This window comes from Ctenopharyngodon idella, chromosome 7 (genome assembly GCF_019924925.1).
Source record: "Ctenopharyngodon idella isolate HZGC_01 chromosome 7, HZGC01, whole genome shotgun sequence".
Taxonomy (NCBI): Eukaryota; Metazoa; Chordata; class Actinopteri; order Cypriniformes; family Xenocyprididae; genus Ctenopharyngodon; species Ctenopharyngodon idella.
This window is the reverse complement of record NC_067226.1, coordinates 48,555,515-48,580,699: the sequence shown is the minus strand read 5'-3', so window position 1 is coordinate 48,580,699 and position 25,185 is coordinate 48,555,515. Positions and strand designations below refer to the sequence as shown.

Here is a 25,185-nt window from a genome sequence, read left to right as displayed (position 1 = left end):
ACACAATCTGAGATAGTATATTTTAAAATATCCTGGCTTTTCCAAGCTTTATAATGGTAGTGAATGGGGGGGCGAGATTTTGAAGTCCAAAAAAGCGCATTCATCCGTCATAAAAGTAATCCATATGACTCCAGGGGGTTAATAAAGGCCTTCTGAAAAGAAGTGATGGGTTTTTGTAAGAAAAATATCCATATTTAAAACTACAATATCTAGCTTCCAGCAAACGGCCATACGCATCGAGTTACGGCGAGTGAGTAACCTGTGACGTGACGCAGATGTAGGAGTATCGTAAGCTTAGACGCCTCTCGCGGTTCAAACAAATAGGGATGTGCAACAAATTCAAGCTCCTCCGACATTTCTCTTTAAAAATTGTTTTAGACTTCTAATTCATGACCGGTGTTTTGTTTTGCTCTCTCCTCTGCGCTTCCGCGTTCGTCAATACGTCATGCATCGGGTCAGAGGTCAGTCTTCTGCCGCAAATTGATGCGTACGGCCGTTTGACGGAAGCTAGATATTATCTTTTATAAATTATATGGATATTTTTCTTACAAAAACCCATCGCTTCACTTCAGAAGGCCTTTATTAACCCCCTGGAGTCGTATGGATTATATTTATGATGGATTGATGTGGTTTTTTGGACTTCAAAATCTTGCCCCCCCCCATTCACTACCATTATAAAGTTTGGAAGAGCCAGGATGTTATTAAATATTATCTCCGATTGTGTTCGTCTGAAAGAAGATAGTCATATACACCTAGGATGGCTTAAGGGGGAGTAAATCATGGGATAATTTTCATTTTTGGGTGAACTATCTCTTTAACTGACCTCACAGCGTCATCCAAAGGCAGCAGTTTGTGTTTGGTGGGAATTTTCAGGTTACTTTAATGTTACTTTAAGTCCCTCGTTCTCTCCACAGAAGGCCTCATACCATCATTGTTTTAAGAGGTTCAAGCCCAGTCTCTCTGTCCCCATTAAACAGGCTCTTAATAAATGATTTTACTGCCATATTTGTCTTGTTGAGCGCCACATAGGACAAACTAAGCACTCAAAATTGTTTCCATTGGAGGACTGCATGGGTCCGCTCTCCATCCGAAGCTCTCCTCCACGGCTCTGACTGTAGGGTTTACAATAGCGGCTGAGCTGTTTAATGTAGTGCAGGGAATTATGTGGAGGAATAGAGTGTTGTTTGACTTATGACTGAAAGGCGAACCGAGTAGTTTAGCTTAGGGTGACTTGAGTGACCACATCTGGACAGTGTTTCAGCCCAGCTTCGTGTGTTCATGCACATCTAGTTAGGGACAAATCATGCTTGAAGGTTGTATGTGGTGAAAACAGGAATCCCACCATAAGCCCAACATGTCCTGACAGCTTCCATCTTCTGTGGAAAGACAGTCGGAAGTTCTTGGAGTTGCAAGATGCATGTTTTATTGAAACATTTTCCAATTCGGTTGACATAGTCTCTCCAGAGACTGTCATTAGCTCATCCAGGCCACCATGTTTACAATAGAGTCACGTTTGTACCCCAGAGAGCACATATGCCTTCAGCGGTCTCTCGCTGTCCCAGGAGAGAAGAGGCACCATCTGCTGGTAAAGTTACACCAGTGTGTCAGAGATGGAGTAGTGCTGGGGCGGGTCAGGATGGTCAATATTAGGCAATGTGTTAGCAAAAAACTTCAAAGGAACCAATATCTGGTAAGGGTTCTTAATGTTGTTCTTCTAATAATCAAGTATTTGGGTAATTGACAAACTGACTTAGTATATACATGTAGGCTGTAAAGCAATGTGTGTTTTAAGTGTTTAGGTGAACATTTTGTCTAAACTTTTAATATTACATTGAAATATTCCATGCTGTCTTTAGTCTGAGCTCATAAAAAGCTGCATGTATAATAATAGTTAATGGTAATATTTGATAAATGTTGATTTAAGTAGTTTTAAATGAAGCATGAGGCACTGCAGTCACTGACTGACACGTCACGCCAGCTTCACATATGGTGTTTTATTGATTTACTTGATGAAATGGTGTGAGGAGTTTATTTCCTGATATCAAATGGCAGTGAAAAGTATAATATAATTATCATTTTACATAAAAGAAGTTCAAAAGTAGAGACAAAATAAGAGTGATCTGTGATAATTTACCAATGGTTTCACAAAAATAGTTGCTGCTATTATTTTTACTACTGTGAAATCATAATCACTTGACAACATGGCGTCTCTTTTCAGTGTAAGTCTTACAATATTTTAGCCACTTCTTTTTTTCCATTTCTAGTATCAATGCTGTAAAATCATATTATATTAATATCCCAGCTAACAGAAAACATTCTTAGAACTTCATTAATGTTCTGGCAAGATTCTCTCAAAGTTACGAATATTTTTTTCTTAACTTTCTGATTGTTATTAATTCATATAATTACTATTAATATTGAACATCAAACTGGTTTCTTAGCATTTTCTTTACACAAAGCACACATGCAGTGCATTTTCCTGATCTCTTTTGATTGACAGGATATATCGCCCTGATTATTGGATAGCCGATAGTGTGAAAATTTGCTTTTATTGGCGATACCGATTATTGGCCGATAAATTGGTGCAGTTCTAGTTACTAGTAGCCTACTTGTTTTAGAAAGTTCAGGGAACATTCAAAAAAGTAACGTTCCCATAATGTTTTAAAAATGATAAAATAGAATGTTTCCTTAACATTTGAATAACAAAGATAAAAAAAAATCAGAAATAACATTTTCGTAACTTAATATGAACATTAGCAAAACGCTCTTTGAACATATTTTTGTTAGGCTATATCTTCAAAAAGTGTAAGAAGATTTAAGAGGTTTGTTTAATGTTGCTCTGTGACAGACTTTCATTTAATGTAGGTAGAGCGAGAGAGAGATAGAGAGAGAGAGAGAGAGAGAGAGAGAGAGAGTAGACGCTGGTTGTGTGGAAGTGTGTTTGTGACTGAACATCAGGAGAGAGAGCGGATGATATTCACCGGCTGATCAGCGGAATGGAGGTCTATCCTCCCGATCGAGAAAGGATGATGGAGGCTTGGCTTGACGACAACCTAGAGTTCGCTCATTCTTACTTTGTACGAAAGGCTTCTCGGTAAGTTCAGGAGCAGTTTAAAGACGAGGCAGTCCTGTAATGAGATCAATATACTCGCTTTCTGCAGCTGCGCAACGAAACGCTGCATATATTCTCATGATCGCTAAATATTCATATTAGTTATAGCCTATCTACAAAATAACTTCAGCTGTTTTACCTTTGGACTGCGTAAAGAAAAGTGTCAGTGTTTACTGCATATTTTCCTGTATGCGTTTCCTGCATATTACTGCTCCGATGTAAACATAATTTGGAACTTGAACGCTTTGTTAGAGGAATTAAATCTGAGGTTTTGTTTGTAGCCTTTTATTTTACATTGTAAGAGTGTTTTTATTTGGCATAAATCCGCCAATAACATCATCAGCTATACACATAGCTGCTATGATTACTCACTGTTTAACCAACCAACCAACAAACAAAGGTGTGTACTTCATACTGATGTGATTGATATATTGATTTGTTGTTCTTCATGCACTTTAATGCAGAGCTTAAACAAATAAGTTGACTTAACTACGATGTCAGATGAATTAACACACCTGCGTTTATCCAGGTGAATATTGTGTGTTCAGAAATTTGGTCCGGTAAAGGCGAAGTTATGAGGGAGAAAAACGGATAAGAACTTATTTATGAATCTCATGGCTTTTTTATTACTCACTGATTTCATATGAATTTGATTTGGAAATGTTAGATTTTTAGAAAAACTAAGCATGAAGGACCTCCCCTCTGCTCAAAAGCAATATGTATGAATCATAAATTCATACAAATTCGCCACCAATTCACCAAAACATAAAAATAGTTATGAATTGCCTTGCGACTGTTTGAAAAAGTGTAGAAATTGCAGTGTGCAGCGAGAAATTGCAACCTTGCAGTGTGTAGCACCTACCGCTCTGCACTCTGAGTAATCTCAACTTTAGGCGAAGTTATTATTTTTAAAGTCAAACAGTCACTGTCAATGGTTTCGTGAATGACAGCAAACTCTCTGTCAGAAGTATAACAAAATTAAATAACGTTTTATATGCCTTGAATCTGTATTTAACTCTCACATCTGGCCAACTGTTATTTTTTCTGGTCCACTGAAGAAAAACAGCCCATGCAAATCCTAATTATTTGATTGTCTGGGATACTCTCGCTTAGCACGAGTAACTTAGATGTTTATTAGATGGTTGGATGGTGTCTCTTCAAAGTGAATGTTATTTATTTAAACTATTCTAGCCAAGGACAATTTAGGTCGAGTCCATGGAGACTGTGGTGGAGTTTCAATATCCTCTCTGGATAATAAACATTTCATTGAAAGCATTTTTTTATGGTATTTTGCTTGCATTGTAATGTTAGCTTAATAAAAGCCACTACATAGTGTTATTTTGACAGATTTGGACATAATCCACCAGCAAATGTTATGATTGTGGGGTCTTATAGACTCTGAGGTTTTCCAGTTGAGCTGTTAAACTCAAGGTCCCATTCAAGCTTTAATGAAAGCGTAGAGAATTTAACATAGAACCTTTGTAATGGTTCATTATATAGATAGATCCAGCACACTGCCAATAAAACCTCGAGACTGAGCTGTTTTATCTTGCTAGGTCAACTGTCGGTAGATGATTTGAAACAGATTCTCCATCGGAGTACCAGAGACGGTATTGGAGAAGGCATATGGCAGCTGTAGGAATGGAAGTGCCTTTTCTTTCAGTTATAAGAGCCTTTATCGTTGAGTGTATTTGCTGTGGACGCGCATTAATTGGATGAGTCTGAAAACCACAGTCCTTTAGCATGATTTCAGAAAATAAGGAAAACTGACTGTTTTTAGGAGTCGTTGTACGACTATTATCTAGTAAATAGCTGCCTGGTTGCTTTACCAACATGATCGCCAAATGACTTGACTTGTTTTAAAGGACTTTGACACTAGCTAAGTACACGGCAAATATATAATTGCATTCAACTGTTATTCTCATGCTAGAGCTGCACAATTCTGGATGAATTGAAAATTACCATTTTTGTTTGTTTTTCGTTTAAAATAGAGATCATGATTCTCCCACGATTCAGAATAAACAGCTAGCCTAAACAAAAAAATGGTTAAATTTACTAGAGATTCTGACAAAATGTCAACCACTGCAGTCTTTTTATAAATATTTAATTAATTTGAAATGTTAAAAAAAATCGGGTTGAACGAATGATTCAATGACTCACTCATAAAGACTTCACTTGTTTTATTACTGGATGAATCAATGTTTTTGAACGAATCTCTTGAATGAATGATTTAGTGACGAATACATGTTTTAACAGTCACTTGTCACCATGTGCTGGTGTTACAATGTCATTGACACAATTTTTATTTAAAGCATCAAGTTACTTTCAAAAGGTGGTTTGCTCTATTTTGATTGCTATCATAGACATCAGTGTTTATATCTGATCTATAAACTTTTTTCCCAGTAGTTCTGTGATCATTTGAATGATTGTAAGACAGAAATAACAATACTGTGTGGTTGAAAAGCTGTTTGTGAAGCTGTTTCATATCTGTACATGACAACAGCTCTCTCTGGATCAGAACGCAGATGTAAATGTTCGCTGTGATCGTACTTGTCAAAGTTTTAATAGACATAGAGCTGAATCACTGTCATTTAGGAATAAGTTTGTATGGGTATTTAAATCAAGATCACAATCTTTTAATGATTAATTATGCAACTCTACACTCTAAAAAATGCTGGGTTAAAAACAACCCAAGTTGGGTTGAAAATGGACAAACACAGCGTCCGGGTTGTTTTGACCAAGCGTTTGGGTTAAATGTTTGACCAGCGTACTGGGTAGTTTTAATTATCCCAACTATTGTTTAAAAATTATTGTATGTCTGGCTTAAAATGAACCCAAAATAGTTTATTAATAAATGTTATTTTATTAAACATATTAATAAATGTTAATTTTCAACATATTTTGGGTTCATTTTAAGCAAGCAATGTTGTAAGTTTTAAACAATAGAGTTATTGAGTTAAATAAAACTACCCAGCAGGTTGGACAAACATTTAACCCAACTGCTGGGTTAAAACAACCCAATCACTAGGGTTTGTCTATTTTTAACCCAACTTGGGTTGTTTTTTAGAGTGTAGTAAATGCTGAGATTGCATTTGTAGTTTTTCAGGTCAAGAAACTGCTGAGCTAATTTGTCATGTTTTTGGTTATGCTTCTTTTTAAGGGAAATGGTCAACGCTTGGTTTGCTGAGCGTGTCCACTCCATTCAGCCGTCTAGGGAAGGATCCAAAGCCCCGCAGGAAGCTTTAACGGCCCTTCATTCACTGGGTCCAGCCGATGCTCCATCTCCGAGTCCAGCTCCATCCACCCCTACACGAAAGATCTCTGCGTCAGAGTTCGATAGGCCGCTTCGCCCCATCATCGTGAAAGACGCAGAGGGTTCGCTCACTTTCCTAAGCGACACGGAGAGGGTGCAGATGCCACTTCCTCCATCCCAGCGGTCAGGCTCGGGCAATGGGACGGATGAGGGCGGAGGTATTATGGATTCAGGAGACCGCTGTGCTCGTCTGTTGGAGCTTGTACGTGATGTTTCCAGTCACTTGGACCTTACTGCTCTCTGCCACAAGATCTTCCTACACACTCACGAGCTGATCGCCGCAGATCGCTACTCGCTCTTCCTGGTTGGGGAGGACAGTTCAAACAGGAAGTTCCTGGTTAGCCGGCTCTTCGATGTTGCGGAAGGAACCACTCTTGAGGAGGCGTCCAACAGAGGCATTCGCCTCGAATGGAACAAAGGGATTGTGGGATATGTGGCAGCCACCGGACAGCCTCTGAACATCAAGAATGCGTACGAGGTGAGGCTTTGTGTCATTTTACCTGCAGTTTGTCATTTTAGTGTTGTATTCCTCGAAGACTATAAATGAGACGTTCTGAATTGATTGACCATCATTTTACATTTAACATTTCAATGAAAATGAATTAAAAATTGCATAAAATAATTAGAAATTATTTATTTGGTGGCTACATCATCAACAAAATCATGAAAACAACAAAGCTATCCTAAAAAATGCTGGGTTGCCTTGCCTAAGTTGGGTTGAAAATGGACAAACCCAGTGATTGGGTTGCTTTGACCCAGCAATTGGGTTTTTTGACCCAACTATTGGGTTGTTTGACCCCAGCGATTGGGTTGGTTTTAACTCAGCAGATGGGTTAAATGTTTGCCCAACCTGCTGGGTAGTTTTATTTAACTCAACTATTGTTTAAAAATTACTGTGTTGCTTGCTTAAAATTAACTGAAAATATGTTGGAAATTAACATTTATTCATATGTTTAATAAATGAACAATAATGTAATGAATAATAATTAAATTTATTAAATTTATTATTAATAAATGTTTGCCTTTTGATTATTATTGTTCCCTCTAGTAATTATGTGTCTGATTTTTCATTTCCAACCTATTTTGGGTTCATTTTAAGCCAGACATATAGTCATTTTTAAACAATAGTTGAGTTAAATAAAACTGCCCAGCATGTTGGGTCAAAACAACCCAATCTCTGGGTTTGTCCATTTTCAGCCCAACTTGGGTTGGTTTTAACCCAGCATTTTTTTAGAGTGTAGTAATAAAAATAGTATGTGACATAAAACACACTTGCTTGTATTTTGAGGCATTTGTTTCGTAACGTGATTTTCTTCCATCAGATTGCATCACACTGTTCAGATTTACATGTTTGTCTCATTAATTAGACAGAATTGTTTGCACCAATGATGAATCATATTTTAACAGATTACTGCATTCTCCTCTTTTCTGGTGCTTCTATATTTTCTCATGTGCACATAGGAAACTCTTCAGTTTGAGAGACTGAATTAAATGTACTGTTTTATAATACCCTCCTGTTCAATAATAAAGTCTTTGCTTAGAAACGCAATTTAGGCTATATCTCTTAAGGCCTTTGATTAGATTTAAATGTTGTTACGCAGTTCAGTTGCTAACCAACAGTTTGTATAATGATAGCAGGTATTTTTAGCTCTTTGTAATTTAGTTTAATTGCGTTTCTCCCAGAGAGAGGGAAAGAGAGAGAAAGAGAAGGAATGAACGATTATAGTGAAGAACAGGATGTGTCTGAGATGGCTTAAAAACTATAAAATTACGGTTAAGGTAAACCCATGTTTGCAGTGCAGTCCAAGTCTTTAATGCTCCTGCGAGACACTGTTTTGTTATAAAGATGCGAGGAATATTCCAGCATCACCATTCAAAACTGATTGTGTTTTAGCATATTAGAGCAGGATAAAGTCAAGAAAGGTCCTGATGGTTCCTTTAAAATTTATTTTTATATGTGTTTACTTAAAGGTGAAGTGTGTAATTCCTGTGCCGAACAGGACTGCAGTTGCTCTGGTGTTTGCAGACTCTAAATGTCATGTAAATGATCACTGGAGCCACAAGAGATGAAGAAGAAAATGAGGTCATGACAGTGCTGACAGGCTGATGAAACCACAAGAACCGACACTCGGTCCCAAACCATGCTAACCAGACACATCACAGCCCTCAGTCTGAGCTAAACATAACAACACTGGATCAAACAATGCAGTGAAATTTATTTTTAACTATTCCTTTAACATCTTTACCTGTAGTTTGCATTTCTGGGGTAGAAACTCTATTTTAAGCACTATAATAGTGAGTTATGCTATTTTAAAGGCTCCTAGATTTGTTTGGAGTCTCCTACAACAGGTTCACATTCATCCAAGGTCAAAAAATACTTTAACTTTCTCATAATATCCACTGCAGCATCAGCTCTTTTCTCTCAGTGTCTGAAACGCTTCGATGAAGGATTCGGTCTCTCTAAACCCCACCTTTCTGAGAGCTGCTCTGCTCTGATTGGTCAGATGGCCCAGTCTATTGTGATTGGTCGAAAATCAAACGCTCATTAACATATCTGAATCTCTTGATTCACGGTGATACGAACAGTAAGGATGGCGTCGGTTTTACCGTATCAATCTCATCAAAGTGGATTTGCTTTGGCAGCAGAAAACAGCGTCTTCTCGACATGAACAACACGAACCAAACTCTTCCAGTCTCAGATACAACTACTGTGATTGAGGGCGGGGCAAAGAGACGCTGTTCACCAGCAGCCAATGGGCTGGCATTATGCAAATTAGATACAAACCTACATAGGTTTGTGCAGAAAGTAAGACGGAAATTACCGACGTCTGGTTTCGGCAGTTCAGAATTGATTTTTTTCAATGTTTTTCTCCATCAGGATCCACGCTTTAATGCAGAAGTTGACCAAATCACAGGGTATAAGACGCAGAGCATCTTGTGTTTGCCCATTAAAAACCACAGAGATGAGGTGAGAGATCAAAAATCCTGAACTCTTACACATTATATGCGATATTTACTATCAGATCGTGACTGCTGAGTGTGGTGTTATGCTTCAAGGTTGTTGGTGTAGCGCAAGCAATCAATAAGAGGTGTGGAGAGAACAGCACCTTCACGGAGCAGGACGAGAGGGTGAAGATTTTGCACTCTTTATTTTATAGTCATTTTATAGTTTCTGTCACATTCTGCCACTGTAATAATGGGTGTATTTTTCATCTCAAAAGGACTTTTCTTCGTACCTGGCCTTCTCCGGCATAGTGCTACACAACGCACAACTCTACGAGACATCGCAGCTGGAGAACAGACGAAACCAGGTGTGCTGATTTTCCCTCGTTTTAGTAAGAAATCGCTTTGTTAAACGGTAACTCGGCTGTAAGCAGTGATTTTGTTCGGGGTTGTGTTGCAGGTGTTGTTGGATCTGGCTAGTCTGATCTTCGAGGAGCAGCAGTCATTGGAGGTCTTGCTGAGGAAAACTGTGGCCACCATCTTGTCCTTCATGCAGGCCCAAGAATGCACCGTCTTCATCGCTGACAGAGAAACAGCTGTAAGACCAAAATATTCCATCGCATTTATTTCCAAAAAGCTTAAACTTTCAAAGAATTAGTGTGTTCAAAAAACATGCGAATATCAAGCATGTTTTGCATTCCTTTAGAAGGTGTCACCAATTTAGGATGCTTGAAACACCAAAGATTCACGAGGAGATGAGCTGAACTACTCCGAAACTTGGTTGTTTAGAAGATTAAAAAACATAATACAAAATAATTAAAATCTCCTTTTTTCTGCTTAATTCCAGTAATGTAATGGTGTATCTCTGCAGGCCGATCTAGTCTCTACAGAGCAAACCTTTCTTTCTTTTAAATTTTTTTCCTCAATAATATTATGATTTGGTAATAGTTCTCCACTGCTAATATGCAGCATTATAAAAGAGCGGCTGTGTTGAATATTTCCATAGCTGAGAGAGAGAGTTATGAAACACTTGCTTCCTTTATAGCAGACTGAATTGCTTCCTTATTTGCCACTGACATGTACCTAATGTACCCGAAATACCAAATATTTAAAATTACATCTGCATTTCCTGAAGGAAATACTAGTGCTTTCAAAGCAGCAAAACAATAATGTTAAATCAGTTTTACAGCAGATAATCTCAGGTTTTTAGGCTGCATCACAGTCTTAAACTTAGCTATGTTTCCATTCAAATTTGCTCATTTAACTAATGTGCAAAACTGGAATATCACATGAAACGTTTGCGAATAAAGCAGCACATTTCCATCCCATGTGTTCAAGAGAACAAAATCATCACTTCCTGGGAGATCGGCGCAAAATATCAGTAATAAAATTGGAAGTTGCTGCCATCAGGCTCTTTTTTCCTCCATCATAAATGAGTTGTGTCTTGTATACTTAAAATGATCAGCAAAACAAAAATTGATTGGTGTCTATTAAGGTCGAGCTGAAAGAAGTAAGAGGAATTTCAGTGCTGTGTAATAAAGGACACAAAGCCAACAATATGTATTCCAGCAAATTGCACTCCTGGTAACATCAAAGGGAGTGTATTACAAGAAAAGCTGGAAAAACCTTTCAGCGGATGCAAGAGAAGGGTCATTCTGAGTAGGTGAGTCATTGTGTAAAAAAGGATTTTTTTTGTAAACTGATGAATCCTTCCTTCCCTTTGAGCAATCAGGGAAAGCTCTCGTTCAGAAGTGGTCCGCCTCACATTCTGTACCCGCTTTGCAAACAACCCAAAATAACTCCTGAACGAAGGTTTGCTCAGAACACAAAGTCATTTGTTAGGTTGGTTTATAAATATTTCACTTCACGTGTGAATTAAAACACCATGAATGGCTAGTTGTCGTTTTCAGTTATGGTTAATATGAATGTGGTAAAACTGTAGTCAAAACAGAGGCATGTGTGAAGAAGATTTGAATTGAACATTTATATCAGAACATTAGTCCAGTGCAATATTAAGGCGTTCAGGTAAGCCACATAAAAGTCATTTTCTGGTGGTCAGTGCGATAGTTGAGCTTCACCTGAGGTTAGTCTGCCTGTGTGAACTTGAGGGGAGCAATTTAAATCCGCTGAAAATGTCCTTGTGCCGTTTGGTTAAAAGTCAAATTGAAGTTAGTTGTGAGAAAAGCTCTAGGATGTAACTCAATGAAAGTTAGACTTTTTAGAGCTGTGTATGTTAGAGTTGTTACTCCGCATATTCATATTCAGTAAGGGCCTCGATATATTTCAAACGAAATCGAAGAACAAAATGGTGTGACGTCATTTAGAACAAAATCAGGCCAAAACGAAGCAGCTTCGAAACAGCTTATCAAAGCAAACTTTCTGGAAAAGTTCACACTGGCTGGTAAACACCTTCAAACTACCATTGGTCCATGGTGATGATGTGATAAGTGGGTGTGGCTCTGAGGCTCCGCCCTCTTTGAGGTGTAAATCTTCTCCGGTTCATTTCTTCTGTTCAGTCTGTCGAGGTCAGACACGAGTAAAAACATGAACACACAAGTAGGCTGCTTTATCGTAGAAAATGAAGTTGTAATTCTAATCAAGTGATACAGTGTTTTTTGATGTTTAATACTGTAAATACTGCTTGATTTAAAGCAGTACATTGTATAAAGTGGTATATAAATAAACATGATGTGCCGAATTACAGAGCAAACATCCACATCACTGTGATCGGATGCTTTCTGAACTGCTGTTTTCTCACCTTGTGTGTTTATTCTGTTATTGAAAGAAAAGCGTGCAGCACATATTTACATATTCATCAAAACTTCGCTCTGTGGATGTTTGCTAACGGTAAATTTCATATTTCGAATTTATTTTATATAAAAACACTAATATGTACAAAGATCACTAATGCGCACAAAGCGTACATCTTGTACATTTAGATGTTTAGGTTTTCTAGCTAGGCGAGCTGTTATGAGGGTAAAGATAAACTTTATCTCAGAGGGAGTTCTGTTGTCCAGATGTGTATAATAATTCATAGAGGTCATGTGTTAACCTAGAAACCTAGTTCTGCTCATAGATAAAGCTCTGGGTTTCCTCAACTTGACACACAGTGTTTATAGTCCTTGGAAGCTGCACTATAGTCCAACTATAAAGTAGAAAGAAAGCTTGTTAATCCTCCAGGTCACAGTCATGTCGAGTGTTATGGAAACAGATCCACATTGTGAAAAAACAGATGTACGATCAGTTAGATAGGCAGTCCTCCAAGCGTCTTCAAATTTGGGAAAGACAAGTTTGTCGACAAACCTTTATTCAGTATTTGTTTTGTGATCTGGAATGTGGAAATGAACTCATAATTTATTGCATTTCTCCTGTTTATTGCAAACTTTTTTGACTGCTTGCCGAATGCTGTTCATACTGAACTGTGCTTCATTTGTCATGAGCGGGAAATTCTAACCCTTCCAGAAATGCACAAACACAGGCACATTAAACTATGTGACTGCAGAGATTCAACGTTGAGTTTACACAGGCAGCCGGACACTAATAGCATTAAAAAGCCACAGAAATACTGGCCTACCTCTCTGTTAAACCTACCCACAGTTTACCTCCGCGAGTAATTGCTGTTCTGCTTGTGTTACAGAACACATTCTCCAGTGTGTTTCACATGGAATACGAGGAGCTTGTGGGATCTCTGGACTTCCCAAACAGGTGGGGTTATCATAAAAATGACTGTAATGTAGTGCCAGGAATGTTCAATACAAGTTAAGCTATGTATGTATGTATGTATGTCAGTGTTTAGCTCCAAATACACCTGCCTGGAGGTTTCGGGTGTAATGCCTTTTTCTTATTTGAATATAATGCTTGAGGTTTACTTATATTGCACAAAAACAGCCATATATTTGCAAAATGAGTATTTCGAAATATTTTCCATTTTATAGTGCGATCCAAAACGTACAGAATTTTTATAGTACATTGATCTCTTATAATGAAATACTCCTGTATTCAGTTTCTCTCAGCAGGCAATTAACTGGTTTAGATCATATTTAGAATCTCAGTTCAGTGTATGGAATAATTCAAGATCATCTTACAAAATAATAAGATGGGTGTCCCTCAAGGGTCGATTCTAGGTCCGCTGTTGTTTTCCTTTACCAAATTGTTGTAAGGAAACTAAATGTCAGTTATGTCATTTATGTATCAGCACAGACTCCACACTTAGCAGCAGATACATTAACAAATGAAATGACTGGCTGCAAAAGAACTGTTTGACTTTGAATGGTGGTTTTCAATTAGAAGGAAGGAAATTAATGTTTTTTGTATCTAATCCTGCATTGTTTATCATCACTAGTATTAGTGATGTTGTACATCTAGGAGATTTAATGGTGTAGTTATAATCAGGAGTGTTTAATCATTTGCTGATGTCTTTTACAGAGAATGTGATGTCAACAAGATTAACTACATGTACGCTCAGTATGTGAAGAACTCTATGGAGTCACTGAACATTGCAGACGTCACCAAGGACCAGCGATTTCCGTGGACTGTAAGTTCTCAGGGGAATTTTGGGATGGAAAGTACATCGCCATAGAGTCATCCTGATGTTTCTGGGATTTCACAGAGCTCTGATTCATTCAGACACTCATAACGTCCCTCTTTCTCAAAGCTGCTTGAATTTTAAACTCATTTTATTTGACTGCTTCTTCATTGCGTTTGTTTTTTCCCTCATTTCTTTTTGGAAGAGTGAAAATCTACAGTCCTCAAATGGCCAAATCAAAAGTCTGCTGTGCACGCCAATACGGAATGGGAAGAAAGACAAAGTGATCGGTATGTGTGTTTTCAAAATTTCCACAATCTGAGCTATTAGTCAGCATCCTTCCTAAAATGTTCAAAAGTAATTATTAGTGCTGCTACGAAGACTGTTACTATTGCTCACACTTACTCATTCCCACACCAACAAATGACACAATTGTGTGACTAGTTGAGTAGAGAGAAAATAAAACTGGTGAAAACAAAATCCCATAGACTTGCATGGAAGGAGGGATCCAAACCATTTTTAGGGACCAGGATATCACTTGATGGTGGGTTATTTTGACTTGAGCCAGACGCCTCTTATATTGTCTTCAGAATGCATAAAAATATAGTTTATATAATAATGAATCTTATAATTGGCAGTCTGCACCATTTCTCATGCATTTTTAACTGACATCATTAAGTTGCGAAACAATGATCTCCATTGTGGTGCTGGTCGTATAATGAAAGTCTGAATTTGTTAGAATAATTTATCCTGTCATCTTCTTTAGGGTTTGAAGGGTTTATGTCTTCGCTCATTGAGCCACTCATGTTAAAAATAATTTTTTGTTTAATTGATTGCTTTATCTCCTTTTATCAGCCTCTACACATACAACAGAGGTTAATTAAGCTGCTGACAGCTGATAAACCACGTAATGATCTCAGCCTTACAGGAATAATGGAAAATTAAAATGGTCATTTATTCGCTGTCATTTATTCCAAACCTGGATGAATTTCTTTCTTTCATGGATCACAAAAGATGAATTTATAAAGAAAGTGCTGGCCACTTTTTCTATGTACTAGCAGTACCTGTACAAACTGACAAAAAACAATAAAAGTATCATAAAAACAGCCATTATACTCATATGTTATATTTCAAGTTTATTCTTTAGAAAATCCCCTTTTGTGTTCCACAGAAAGTCATATACGTCTAAAACAGTAAAAAGTGACCAAAATAGATTTCTTTTGGACAAAATATTCACACAATGAACGCCCTGTTAAGTGTTTGGCGTCTGAATGCAGGTGTCTGCCAGCTGGTCAATAAGATGGATGACGCTTCAGGGGAAGTCAAAGCCTTTAATAGGAATGATGAGCAGTTTCTAGAGGCCTTTGCTATCTTTTGTGGACTGGGCATCCAGAACACGCAGATGTATGAAGCCGTGGAGAGAGCCATGGCCAAGCAAGAGGTCACGCTTGAGGTGAGTGATTTCACACATTTAAAACTATTATAAAAGAAATTAAGGCAGGTAACATCAACATCTTATGGAAGCTTCCACGGAATAAAACAAAATACAAAAGGTAATTGCGACTTTTTATCTGAGCAATTGCGAGAAAACATTCAGAATTGTAAGATAAAAAGCTTTCATAGCATCTTTCTTTAGTGTTTATCATATGATTCTTCTTCTCGTGTTTAGAATAATAGTTTCCATCCACCCTCCTCCTCAGTTTATTGGGACTGGGTTGGCAAAGATGCTAAACGTCGAATAGGATGTCCTTAATTTGTTGGTGGTATTACAGTTTTTGTACAATATAATTTCTTAATACTTGGTTAAGGTGTATATATGACAAACTTATTAGGTGAAAAAAGTCAAATTACAGCTACAGGTTTTATTTTACTATGCAAAAAAAATACATACTTTTTTCAAAACTATTAAAGTTCAAAACATAATAAGAACTGAATAAGACAGCAATTTGCTACATTTCTACAGTAATACCATATTGAAATATATTCCATATCTAAAAAATAAAATACTATCAAAACAATTAGATGTAGCTGAACACCTACACAAGTGTTAGTATTTAACTTTTTCTAAATGCAAACCCTCCGTTAAACTCACCCCCCTAAACCTCACTCCCATCCGGGTCACGGCACCAATTTAAACCCTCCGGTCCTGCTTGCACCGCTCTGAGGCGCCTCCGGCGTGGGAGGCAAGCACGCTAAGAAGGACGCTAAAAACCGCAGCCTTTACATATACATGACCTCCGTTACATATACAAAAGAGGGAACTAAATAATAATTTTGTACTGCAATGTAAACATTGATCAAGTAACATAATAAGTAGGTTTTCCAGCTTATTTTTTAATAAATGGAAGACATTTGAGTTCTGAAAGTTAGAATATGTTTTTATAGTACATTGAACTTAAAGTATATGAAATGTTTTCCCTGATAAAACCCCTTTAATCTTGCGCTCATGGATGAGTCCTGCTCCTCCAGCTCCTCTCTGTTCTTTCATCCCACCGTTCTAGAGCTGTCAGAGTCAGAAGCGCTGGTCTCATGCTGTCTCCTGCAGCTGACACAACGCCAGTAATAATCCCTCCCTCGTCCAGCACTATGATACAAAATGACACGTTCAGAATTGAAATATACCAAAGACTAAAGACGGTGCACTCATATAGCAGAAAGTATACTTCGTTTTTTACAGTCGAACGCACAGACTTGCAAAGTATACTTCACTTGACTCGTACGCGTACACAGGCGTTCAACGCATGCAAATTGTAAAACCTTTATGAGTTACAACCCATGTAAACATCTTTGTATTCTTTCATGCTTGAGTTGTGCAAATGAGGACACTTTCTAACCTCTTTCCACAATTTCTCGTCTATGTAGGCCTCCATCGTCGCTGTAGCTTGCATGCGTTCCGGTCTGTTCTGTTTATGCAGTTTTTCTTCGACTACCTTGTGAATCGACGCCCCCAGAGCACGGCTGCCACCTTGTGAAAGTGCAATGTGCAATATGGCATAATAAGTAAAAGAGCCAATCATTATTTTCCGCATATTTATAACCAAAAAAGTCTCTTGAGTGTCTGTTTCACGCCAAGCGATTGCCGTTTGTTTTTTTCCAGACACAGAGAGTTGAAAAATGTTCAACTATGGGTCAAAGGCAGCGCTCATCACTGTCACTTTTTGCACAGCCGTCCAATCAGAGTGGAGGAGGGGCGGGACTAATACCACACCGACCAATCGCCACATCCTGCTTGTACAACGGCAACAGAACAAAGTCATTTAAAACAAAAGCCAGAGCAAATACTTCACATTGTATCAACATTTATATATTCAAAAACAAACTATCTGCAAAATACTAGTAACACTTCCGTGGATATTCCGTTTCATTGTAACCAAAACGTTTCAAATGAAAACATGCTGCTCTGCAGAAGCACTCAAAAAAGGCCTGCAATTAGATGTTTCAGAAGAGTGCCTGTCATTTACAGCTGGCTGAAAGCACACGGCCTAAAGGTTTTAACTTTTGTCAGTCCAGTCAAATAATGAGTCAAGAGAGAGATGCTGGTTGATTACTTCCAGTCAGTTCTGGAGATGAATTGAACAGCACTGCATTGTGGGAGACCATTATATCACACACAGCCCGTTCTGGTTGAATACATTCTGTATAACAGTATGACATTCTGAACATATTCTTTGCCCATTAACCCATTACCATCCTGCGCCTGTGTGTCATGTTCTGCAGGTCCTCTCTTATCACGCCTCGGCCGCGGAGGAAGAGACGCGGGCGCTCCAGGTAACTGCGGTAAATTTCAATTTCTCACTATTTCATTTTGAAATGTGTCTTTATCATTTTGAATGTGCCATTCATTACTTTTCCTGTCTGTTCATGAAACAAACAACTGCAGGTATAAGCCATGTTCAAAGTCACTGTAAAATAGCAGATATACACATACTACACTAGTATACTACAATATAGTCACAGATATGATGTGAAACATCTGTCCATATCACTTGGGGAAGGATGGCGCATAATGAATTTGCTCACTAAAATAATGAACGTCCATGAAAATCCATGATAAAAATGATGTAATTGTGTCTTATTCTACACAGTATTTGTGAAGAAAACAGGGATTTCCTATAGCTTCAGACTCCCTCTGGGAGTTTCCCAGAAGCACAGGTTGCTTGGATACAGCGCACTCAGCTTCCCATATGGAAAACCTGCTCTGATTAGGCCTGTGAGGGTAATCAGGCAATTAAGACGTCAACAGAGGCAGAATTTCTGCTTCAATTGAGAGTCATTTGTTTGTTAATTACACCAATTACTCTTATGAAGCGAAGGTCAGAAGCAGATTTAACACTATTTGCCTTTGCCTTCATAAGGCAAGTAAAACACCTGAAGATATGCTTAGTTTTGAGTATGATGGGATAAAATCCCTATGATGCTATTTTAAAGCTTCCTAATTCCTAAATCTCCTACAATAGACGTTCTTCAAAATATCTTCCTTTGTGTTCAGCAGAGCAAAGAAACTCATACAGGTTTGGAACAACTTCAGGGTGAGTAAATGATGACAGAATTTTCAGGAAAAATGGGCAAGCGTAAGGATTTGAGTTTGACAAGGACCAAATTGTGATGGTTAGACGACTGGGTCAGAGCATCTCCAAAACTGCAGCTCTTGTGGGGTGTTCCCGGTCTGCAGTGGTCAGTATCTATCAAAAGTGCTCCAAGGAAGGAACAGTGGTGAACCGGCGACAGGGTCATGGGCGGCCAAGGTGGGGAGCGAAGGCTGGCCCGTGTGGTCCGATCCAACAGACGAGCTACTGTAGATCAAATTGCTCAAGAAGTTAATGCTGGTTCTGATAGAAAGGTGTCAGAATACACAGTGCATCAGTTTGTTGCGTATGGAGCTGCAGACCAGTCAGGGTGCCCATGCTGACCCCTGTCCACCGCCGAAAGAGCCAACAGTGGACACGTGAGCATCAGAACTGGACCACAGAGCAATGGAAGAAGGTGGCCTGGTCTGATGAATCACGTTTTCTTTTACATCACGTGGATGGCCGGGTGCGTGTGGGGAACACATGGCACCAGGATGCATTATGGGAAGAAGGCGAGCCGGCGGAGGCAGTGTGATGCTTTGGGCAATGTTCTGCTGGGAAACATTTTTGGGTGAAATATTTGTTTAAACAGAAGCTCTATGAAAGTTATGTTATCTCTGCAGGCGATTCTGCTTTCTGTTTGCCTCTTTAAGCACACAGAAACAACAGGACAGAGGAGACAGATTATTTACGGCTCTGCATTATGCGAAGCACTGCTTCCAGCAAGAGGAGATGAATCAAGTGCACTGCGAACTGTGCTGATGGCAGCTCATTGATTATTAATGCCTGTCAGACAGTGATCTCTTTGCTTGCAGTTTGGTTGTGTGTTGAGTGAGTGAGTGAGTGAGTTATTGTTCAGATGTGAGTTTGTGTTGAGGTGTAATAATGTCCTGACTCCGCAGGCAGCGACGATCCCCTCGGCTCAGTCTCTCAGACTGCTGGACTTTGGCTTCAGTGATTTCGACCTGACGGATGCGGAGACGACCCAAGCGACCATCCGCATGTTTGTGGACCTCAAGCTTGTGCAGAACTTTCAGATGAAGTACAAGGTACCCATTATTCCTTTAAGGTTCATATTATTAAGGGTTCAAGTGTGTAGCGCTGAAACTCTATTGTAATTGTTAAATTTTCCAAGGATCAGCATTCTCCCCTAAAAGTGATCAGGCAGACCAAACCGTAAGTCGTAGAGACTTGAAACTTTGAGGGCTGGTAGTACTCAGACCGCCTACAACGTCACCAAGGCTCGCCCCGATTGGCCTGACGGGGGCACTACAGCAGTGAAAAGTACGAAATGGCTCATAACCCCTGAACCGTCAGGTGTAGACTTTTAGGTTTTATATCGTTGGAATCGTTGACTCAAGGTGGCAAAATTTTGGGGTATTTTGGATTTTTTGAAAAACCTACTTTTGCAAACTAGTCCTACGATTTTGGCCCGATTGGAACCAAACCAGTGCAATGAGATTCTCCGAAGTCTGATTGGGAATAATTATCAAAAAAAAGTTGAAATTTCAATTTACAGTCCCTAAGGGCCGCCAAAACATTCAAAGTGGGCGGAGACACTTTTACTAAAATGGCTATAACTCGTGAACAAAATTAGATATTTTCATCAAACTCAGCACACATATGTAAGAGCTCATTCTGTGGTCGCGTGAAAAAGGACGCAGCGACTGTCCACTTGGTGGTGCTATAACATATAAAAGACATGAAAATGGCTATAACTACTTCACCGTTAGTCCGATCGACTTGAAAATTGGCATGCAATGTCTTTGTCTGAGGTGCCATGACTGTCTATGAGGACATTGATGTATCTCAAAAAACATGTCCGCCATCGGCCACTGAAGTTTGAGCAGCTATCAGACAAGGTTAACGGAGGCCGATCGAACGAAACTTCCTGGACTTGTTTGACTCACGGCCCTAGAGACCTGTGAGAAATTCAAAAGAAATCTTCTCCCGAGGGGCGCCTTCGCGTTTTTCACGTGTGTAAAGGATCGTGTATCATGCAATTTTTTACATGCCCACGACATTCATACCACATGATACAACTCCTCATTCTGAGCAACTTTGCCTCTAGGACCGTCGCTGTCCATCGTTTGTTAAATATTGGAGATTATTTCAAAATCCAACTTTGGCGAACTAGTCCTAGGTTTTTGGCTCAACCTTCGATAACTTTTAAAAAGCTTTATAAACCATATATTTCCTATGGGAAATTGCCTGTGTTGGTCTCTTCCATCACAGGTTTGCTAAATAAAACATAATACGTTTTTACGCATGTGCCTAAAGCCTGGGATACACTGAACGATTTTTGGCTGTCCCAGACGAAAGACTGCCATCGTGAAACAATCTTGGCGATTTCTGTAATCGTGGCTCTAATCTGTGGTCCTATGTCGTACAGTGAGAGACGTTCAAATACAGCTGTTTTGCGACCAAAGATAGCCTACGATCATTTTCTGACAGTGTCAGAAATTCAGCATGATCATCTCACAGTGTGTTTACTGCTACGACCCACGTCTACTGACCAGCCAATGAAAATGCGACATGAAATAAACACAACACGGCGCTAAAACTTAAAACTGTTTACCTCAAGCTCTTTTCCCTTCTTATTTCGCCACTTCCTTTTTATTTTCAGCACACATAAAATCTACAACTGGCAAAGTGTGATTCAACATGGTATTTTTGTTAACCACTAGCGCATGCTGATGATGTTTTATTCTTCTATAGAAACTTGCATCGTAGCCTACGAGTCAACAGGTGTCATCATCGTACAGTCTACATGCATGTCGTACCCAAGTTTAATAGATCCATGCCGCACAGTGTGATTTGTAATGATCTTAAAAGATTGCAAAAATCGTGCAGTGTATCCTGGGCGCAAAGCCCTTAAAGTGCTTGAATCCCGATAATTGCTGCTCACAGCTATATTTCACATTACTTTTATAAATTATTATGGTTTGATGTTAGGAGGTGTTCTATTTCTTCTCCAACTGTTCATACTATTTTCAGCAGATGATGAAATGGATGAAAAGCAAATTAATAGACTTACACTGAAAATGATGTGTTGGGATCCGAATATCTGAGAGACTTGGGAGTGATCTGGGTCAAACAGAAAGCACCTAGCAAACACCCATAACAGCTGCGTTATGGACTAAATAGAGTGTGTTAGTTCCCGTCCACTTTTTCAGCAGTTTTTTTTCCATATATGGGGAATCTTTGTTAAAGTGTTATAAGCCATGAACCAAGCCAACCAGCTACCAGGTGATTCGCAGCATTGAGTATTCAAAAATCTGACAAAAATACAAAGACTGTCAACTTAACGGCTGTAGTGAGGGAAAGAACTACAATCCCATGAAGCATTGCGAACAGCATAATCCAATCAAAAACAGTGGAGAAATATAAAACTACTAATTTTAGGTTGTTGATTATATCTATAGAAACAATATATTGCATATATGCACAAATATTTAAATATTATGAGTGTAAGGAGACGACTCGGTTAGTGGGCGGAGCTAACGAGCTCTTGGCTTGATTTGCTTGCTGTGACTCTCTGATAGGTGGAATTTCTGTACAGCATCATGGGTAATGTAGTTTTTCACCTCAAATTCACAATTGTTTTAAAAATACGTTGAAACGATGCGAACGGATGGCTTCGAACAAAACCAAACATCATTGATTAACAACATCTGTTGTTCAACTTCAGAACAGAACAACAACACTTAACAACAGCATTGTGTCATGGTGCGTTTCCTCAGAAAATAAAAAAGGAACACGCACCTGTGACCTCATTACATTAGTATTACTGTTGCTGAGTTTATTTGATGAATCTTTGCCAGGTGTATGTAGTAACAGCTATGTTTCAGAACAGCTAAAGGGGTTTGAACGCTCCTCATCATGCTTAAAAACGCCCCTTACTTGTTCTGAAATGGCTTGTATCCATGGTTTAAGCCACGACACCTAAGCAACCGCTTAGCAAATTGCTAAAATCCAATCAGAGGACCTTCACAATCAAATCACATAGCAACCGAGCTCTGGCAACTTGAGTTTTCTTTCGCAATTAAAGGGATAGTACACCCAAAAATGAAAACCTCATACAGTTTTGGAACGAGGGGATGTTGAGTAAATGCTAGAATTTCCATTTTTGGGTGGACTATGCAACATATTTCGAAGAAGAATCTTATAACAAAATACATCTTAGAAAAGGTTTTTGTGTGTTTGATGATATCAGTATAAGCTGAAGAGTTTTGTGTTTTTGCCACCCCACCAATAGTTGAGCAGAAACATCTGTTCACCCAACTATAAATAAATGTTGCTGAAAGCGTTTAATAAACCCTCACAAAGCAGAAAATGAAGAGCAGTCCTGTTTCCCTGCAGTTTGAACCATAATTACCAGATCTATTACAGCAGGACGTCAGGCTTCGCCGTGTTTGACCGGCTGAACAGCCTCCTTTTATGGCCTTCGGAGTTAGACGAGGATCTTCCTGGCAGGACATGAAGTCTGTGTTTTTATTGGTGTTTCTGGGTGTGATTTACCTCTGACTGACTGAATGAAGGTTCACCACAGTACAGATCAGTCACAGGACAACATACTGATCACATTCTGCAGGGATTTATCTCATTCCTCAGTCTTTCTTTTCCTTTTTTATTATGCCTTTCCATTAAAAATCATTTAACACAATTATACAAATAAACATTTTCTTTTAAAAACAAAACAAAATTCCCAATAATTGTTCCTTATTTTTCTTCTACTTTCTTTTCCTTTCATTGTTTTTTGTTGGTTTTGTGATCATACCCACCTCCAACACATTAAAAAACACATAATTAGAAACAATAAGTACAAAACTGGATACTTTTAATCTAAATAAATACAAAGTTAACATTCACATAAATATATATATATATATCAAGTTCTTATAGCCACACATAATTCCTAATACATAATTAAAATATTATTATTTAAACATCAAATAATAATAATAATAAAAATAAGTAAAAAAAGAATAAAAATAATAATAAATAAATAAATTAAAAAGGAGGGAGCACTATATGAAAAATTAATGTAATTTATATATTTTATATTCTTTCATTTTAGAGGTGTCCATATCTTTTCAAAAAGTATAGTTTTGCTCTTAATTTCGTATATTATCATCTCCATACTTTAGAAACTAGATCTAACCAATCATTAAAAACTGAGGATTCTCCAAAATGTTGCTTTTATAAATAAATATAACTCATCTTTATTAAGTAGCATAGGTCCTATACCCAAAACTATATTTTCTATCTTTATGATATTTGGTTTCTTAAAAATTTCTTACATTACCTGAATTTGGTGTCCAAATTTTTATTTTTTTATTTTACAAGTATAAAATATACAAGTATAATGAGCTTTAAGTTCACCAAAACTTCAAATTCCTAAAGATGAAGGATAATACTGGTGTTATGAAATATCTCATATTATTTTTCCAAGCGTATTCTTGCCAATATAGATTTTTTTGTTTGTTTGTTTCCAATCTCCTTCTGTTATTTTATTGTCTAACTCAAATTTCCAATTTATTTTAACATTATGTAAACCCTTATCCTTAATTTTGTTATTAATTCATTCTAACAAATGATGTTAATTTTACTAACATAAAGCTCAACAGGGGCTTTATGATTAAATACTGTACTTTAATTTCATCTTTCAAATAATTTCATATGTGAAGATATTTGTAAAATAGTTTCCTAGACAATACATATTTTTCCCCTAAATGTCTCCGTCTCTTTGTCTCCATAAATTTCCATAAAATAAAAGTCTTTTGCTAGCTCAAACCTTAAATTCATCATCACAAGTATTTGGTTTAAGCACGTGTCTTTCAGTCTAATCTGTATAGCTAGTGAAGTAAGGAGTTGTTGATCTGTCCCTGTTCCAGAGTCTGTGTCAGTGGATCTTAAGCGTGAAGAAGAACTACAGGAAGAACGTGGTCTACCACAACTGGAGACACGCCTTCAACACGTCGCAGTGCATGTTTGCTGTGCTGAAGTCTGGCCGGGTTCAGGTCAGTGACCCTGATAACAAACACAGAGGCTCACGACGGCCGTACAGATTCAGTCCCTAAACCCTGAGCTGATCTACACATTGAGGTCTGCAGTCGTAGCAAAGCTTCATACGGTTTCCTTTTATAGAGAAACCAGTTTATAGTTGGAACGAGCAGACGGTTTTATTGTGCGTTCCACTGTAAATGTCTTCTGTTGTTCACAGCCGTAGTTAATCATTTGCATTTATACACTCGCTTGGACTGACAGTCATGCTTTCTTTAAATAGTAAAGTCTAAGAGCATTATGTTGACTTGAATTATTTGTTTATTATTGGTGTTTATGAATTGAGAATTATTCAGTCTTGTTTTGACATGCAAGATAAATTCTAATTGGATTTAGTTTGCTTGTTTACCGGAAAGTTCTTACACTTATTTGGATTTACACACAGTATAGCTGTACTTTACAGTACTTTTCAAGGCATTAACCAATCCCTGGCAGAAGATTTAGTGACTTTCAAAGCTGTTGTAATGTTATAATGTTTTCATTGACAGAATAATCTGAGTGATTTGGAGGTTTTAGCTTTAATGATTGCAACACTGAGCCATGATTTGGATCACAGAGGCGTCAACAACTCCTACATCAAAAGGTTTGTGCTTTCGTTCAGTGTATCAGTTTGTGATATCACCGATGTAAATATGCGAATGATGCCGTACATTTCATT

The 25,185-nt window shown here is 38.1% G+C and overlaps 1 protein-coding gene across 5 annotated transcripts in view; it reads left to right on the top strand.

Moving 5' to 3' along the window:
* The window catches only part of pde5ab (phosphodiesterase 5A, cGMP-specific, b), a 45,787-nt gene that overhangs the window by 12,023 nt on the left and 8,579 nt on the right, over nt 1–25,185 (top strand). For 2 of the 5 annotated variants that reach the window (XM_051899805.1, XM_051899806.1), the window contains exons 2-14: nt 6,273–6,903; nt 9,304–9,393; nt 9,483–9,554; nt 9,647–9,736; nt 9,829–9,966; nt 13,006–13,073; nt 13,794–13,902; nt 14,099–14,183; nt 15,171–15,346; nt 17,611–17,670; nt 19,364–19,510; nt 24,359–24,484; nt 25,016–25,110. In XM_051899805.1, coding sequence (XP_051755765.1) covers nt 6,273–6,903; nt 9,304–9,393; nt 9,483–9,554; nt 9,647–9,736; nt 9,829–9,966; nt 13,006–13,073; nt 13,794–13,902; nt 14,099–14,183; nt 15,171–15,346; nt 17,611–17,670; nt 19,364–19,510; nt 24,359–24,484; nt 25,016–25,110 — 1,887 coding nt within the window. Of the gene's footprint in view, nt 1–1,629; nt 1,691–2,927; nt 3,095–6,272; nt 6,904–9,303; nt 9,394–9,482; nt 9,555–9,646; nt 9,737–9,828; nt 9,967–13,005; nt 13,074–13,793; nt 13,903–14,098; nt 14,184–15,170; nt 15,347–17,610; nt 17,671–19,363; nt 19,511–24,358; nt 24,485–25,015; nt 25,111–25,185 lie in introns of those variants that run through there. The other 3 variants (XM_051899807.1, XM_051899804.1, XM_051899803.1) reach the window with 3 other exon arrangements.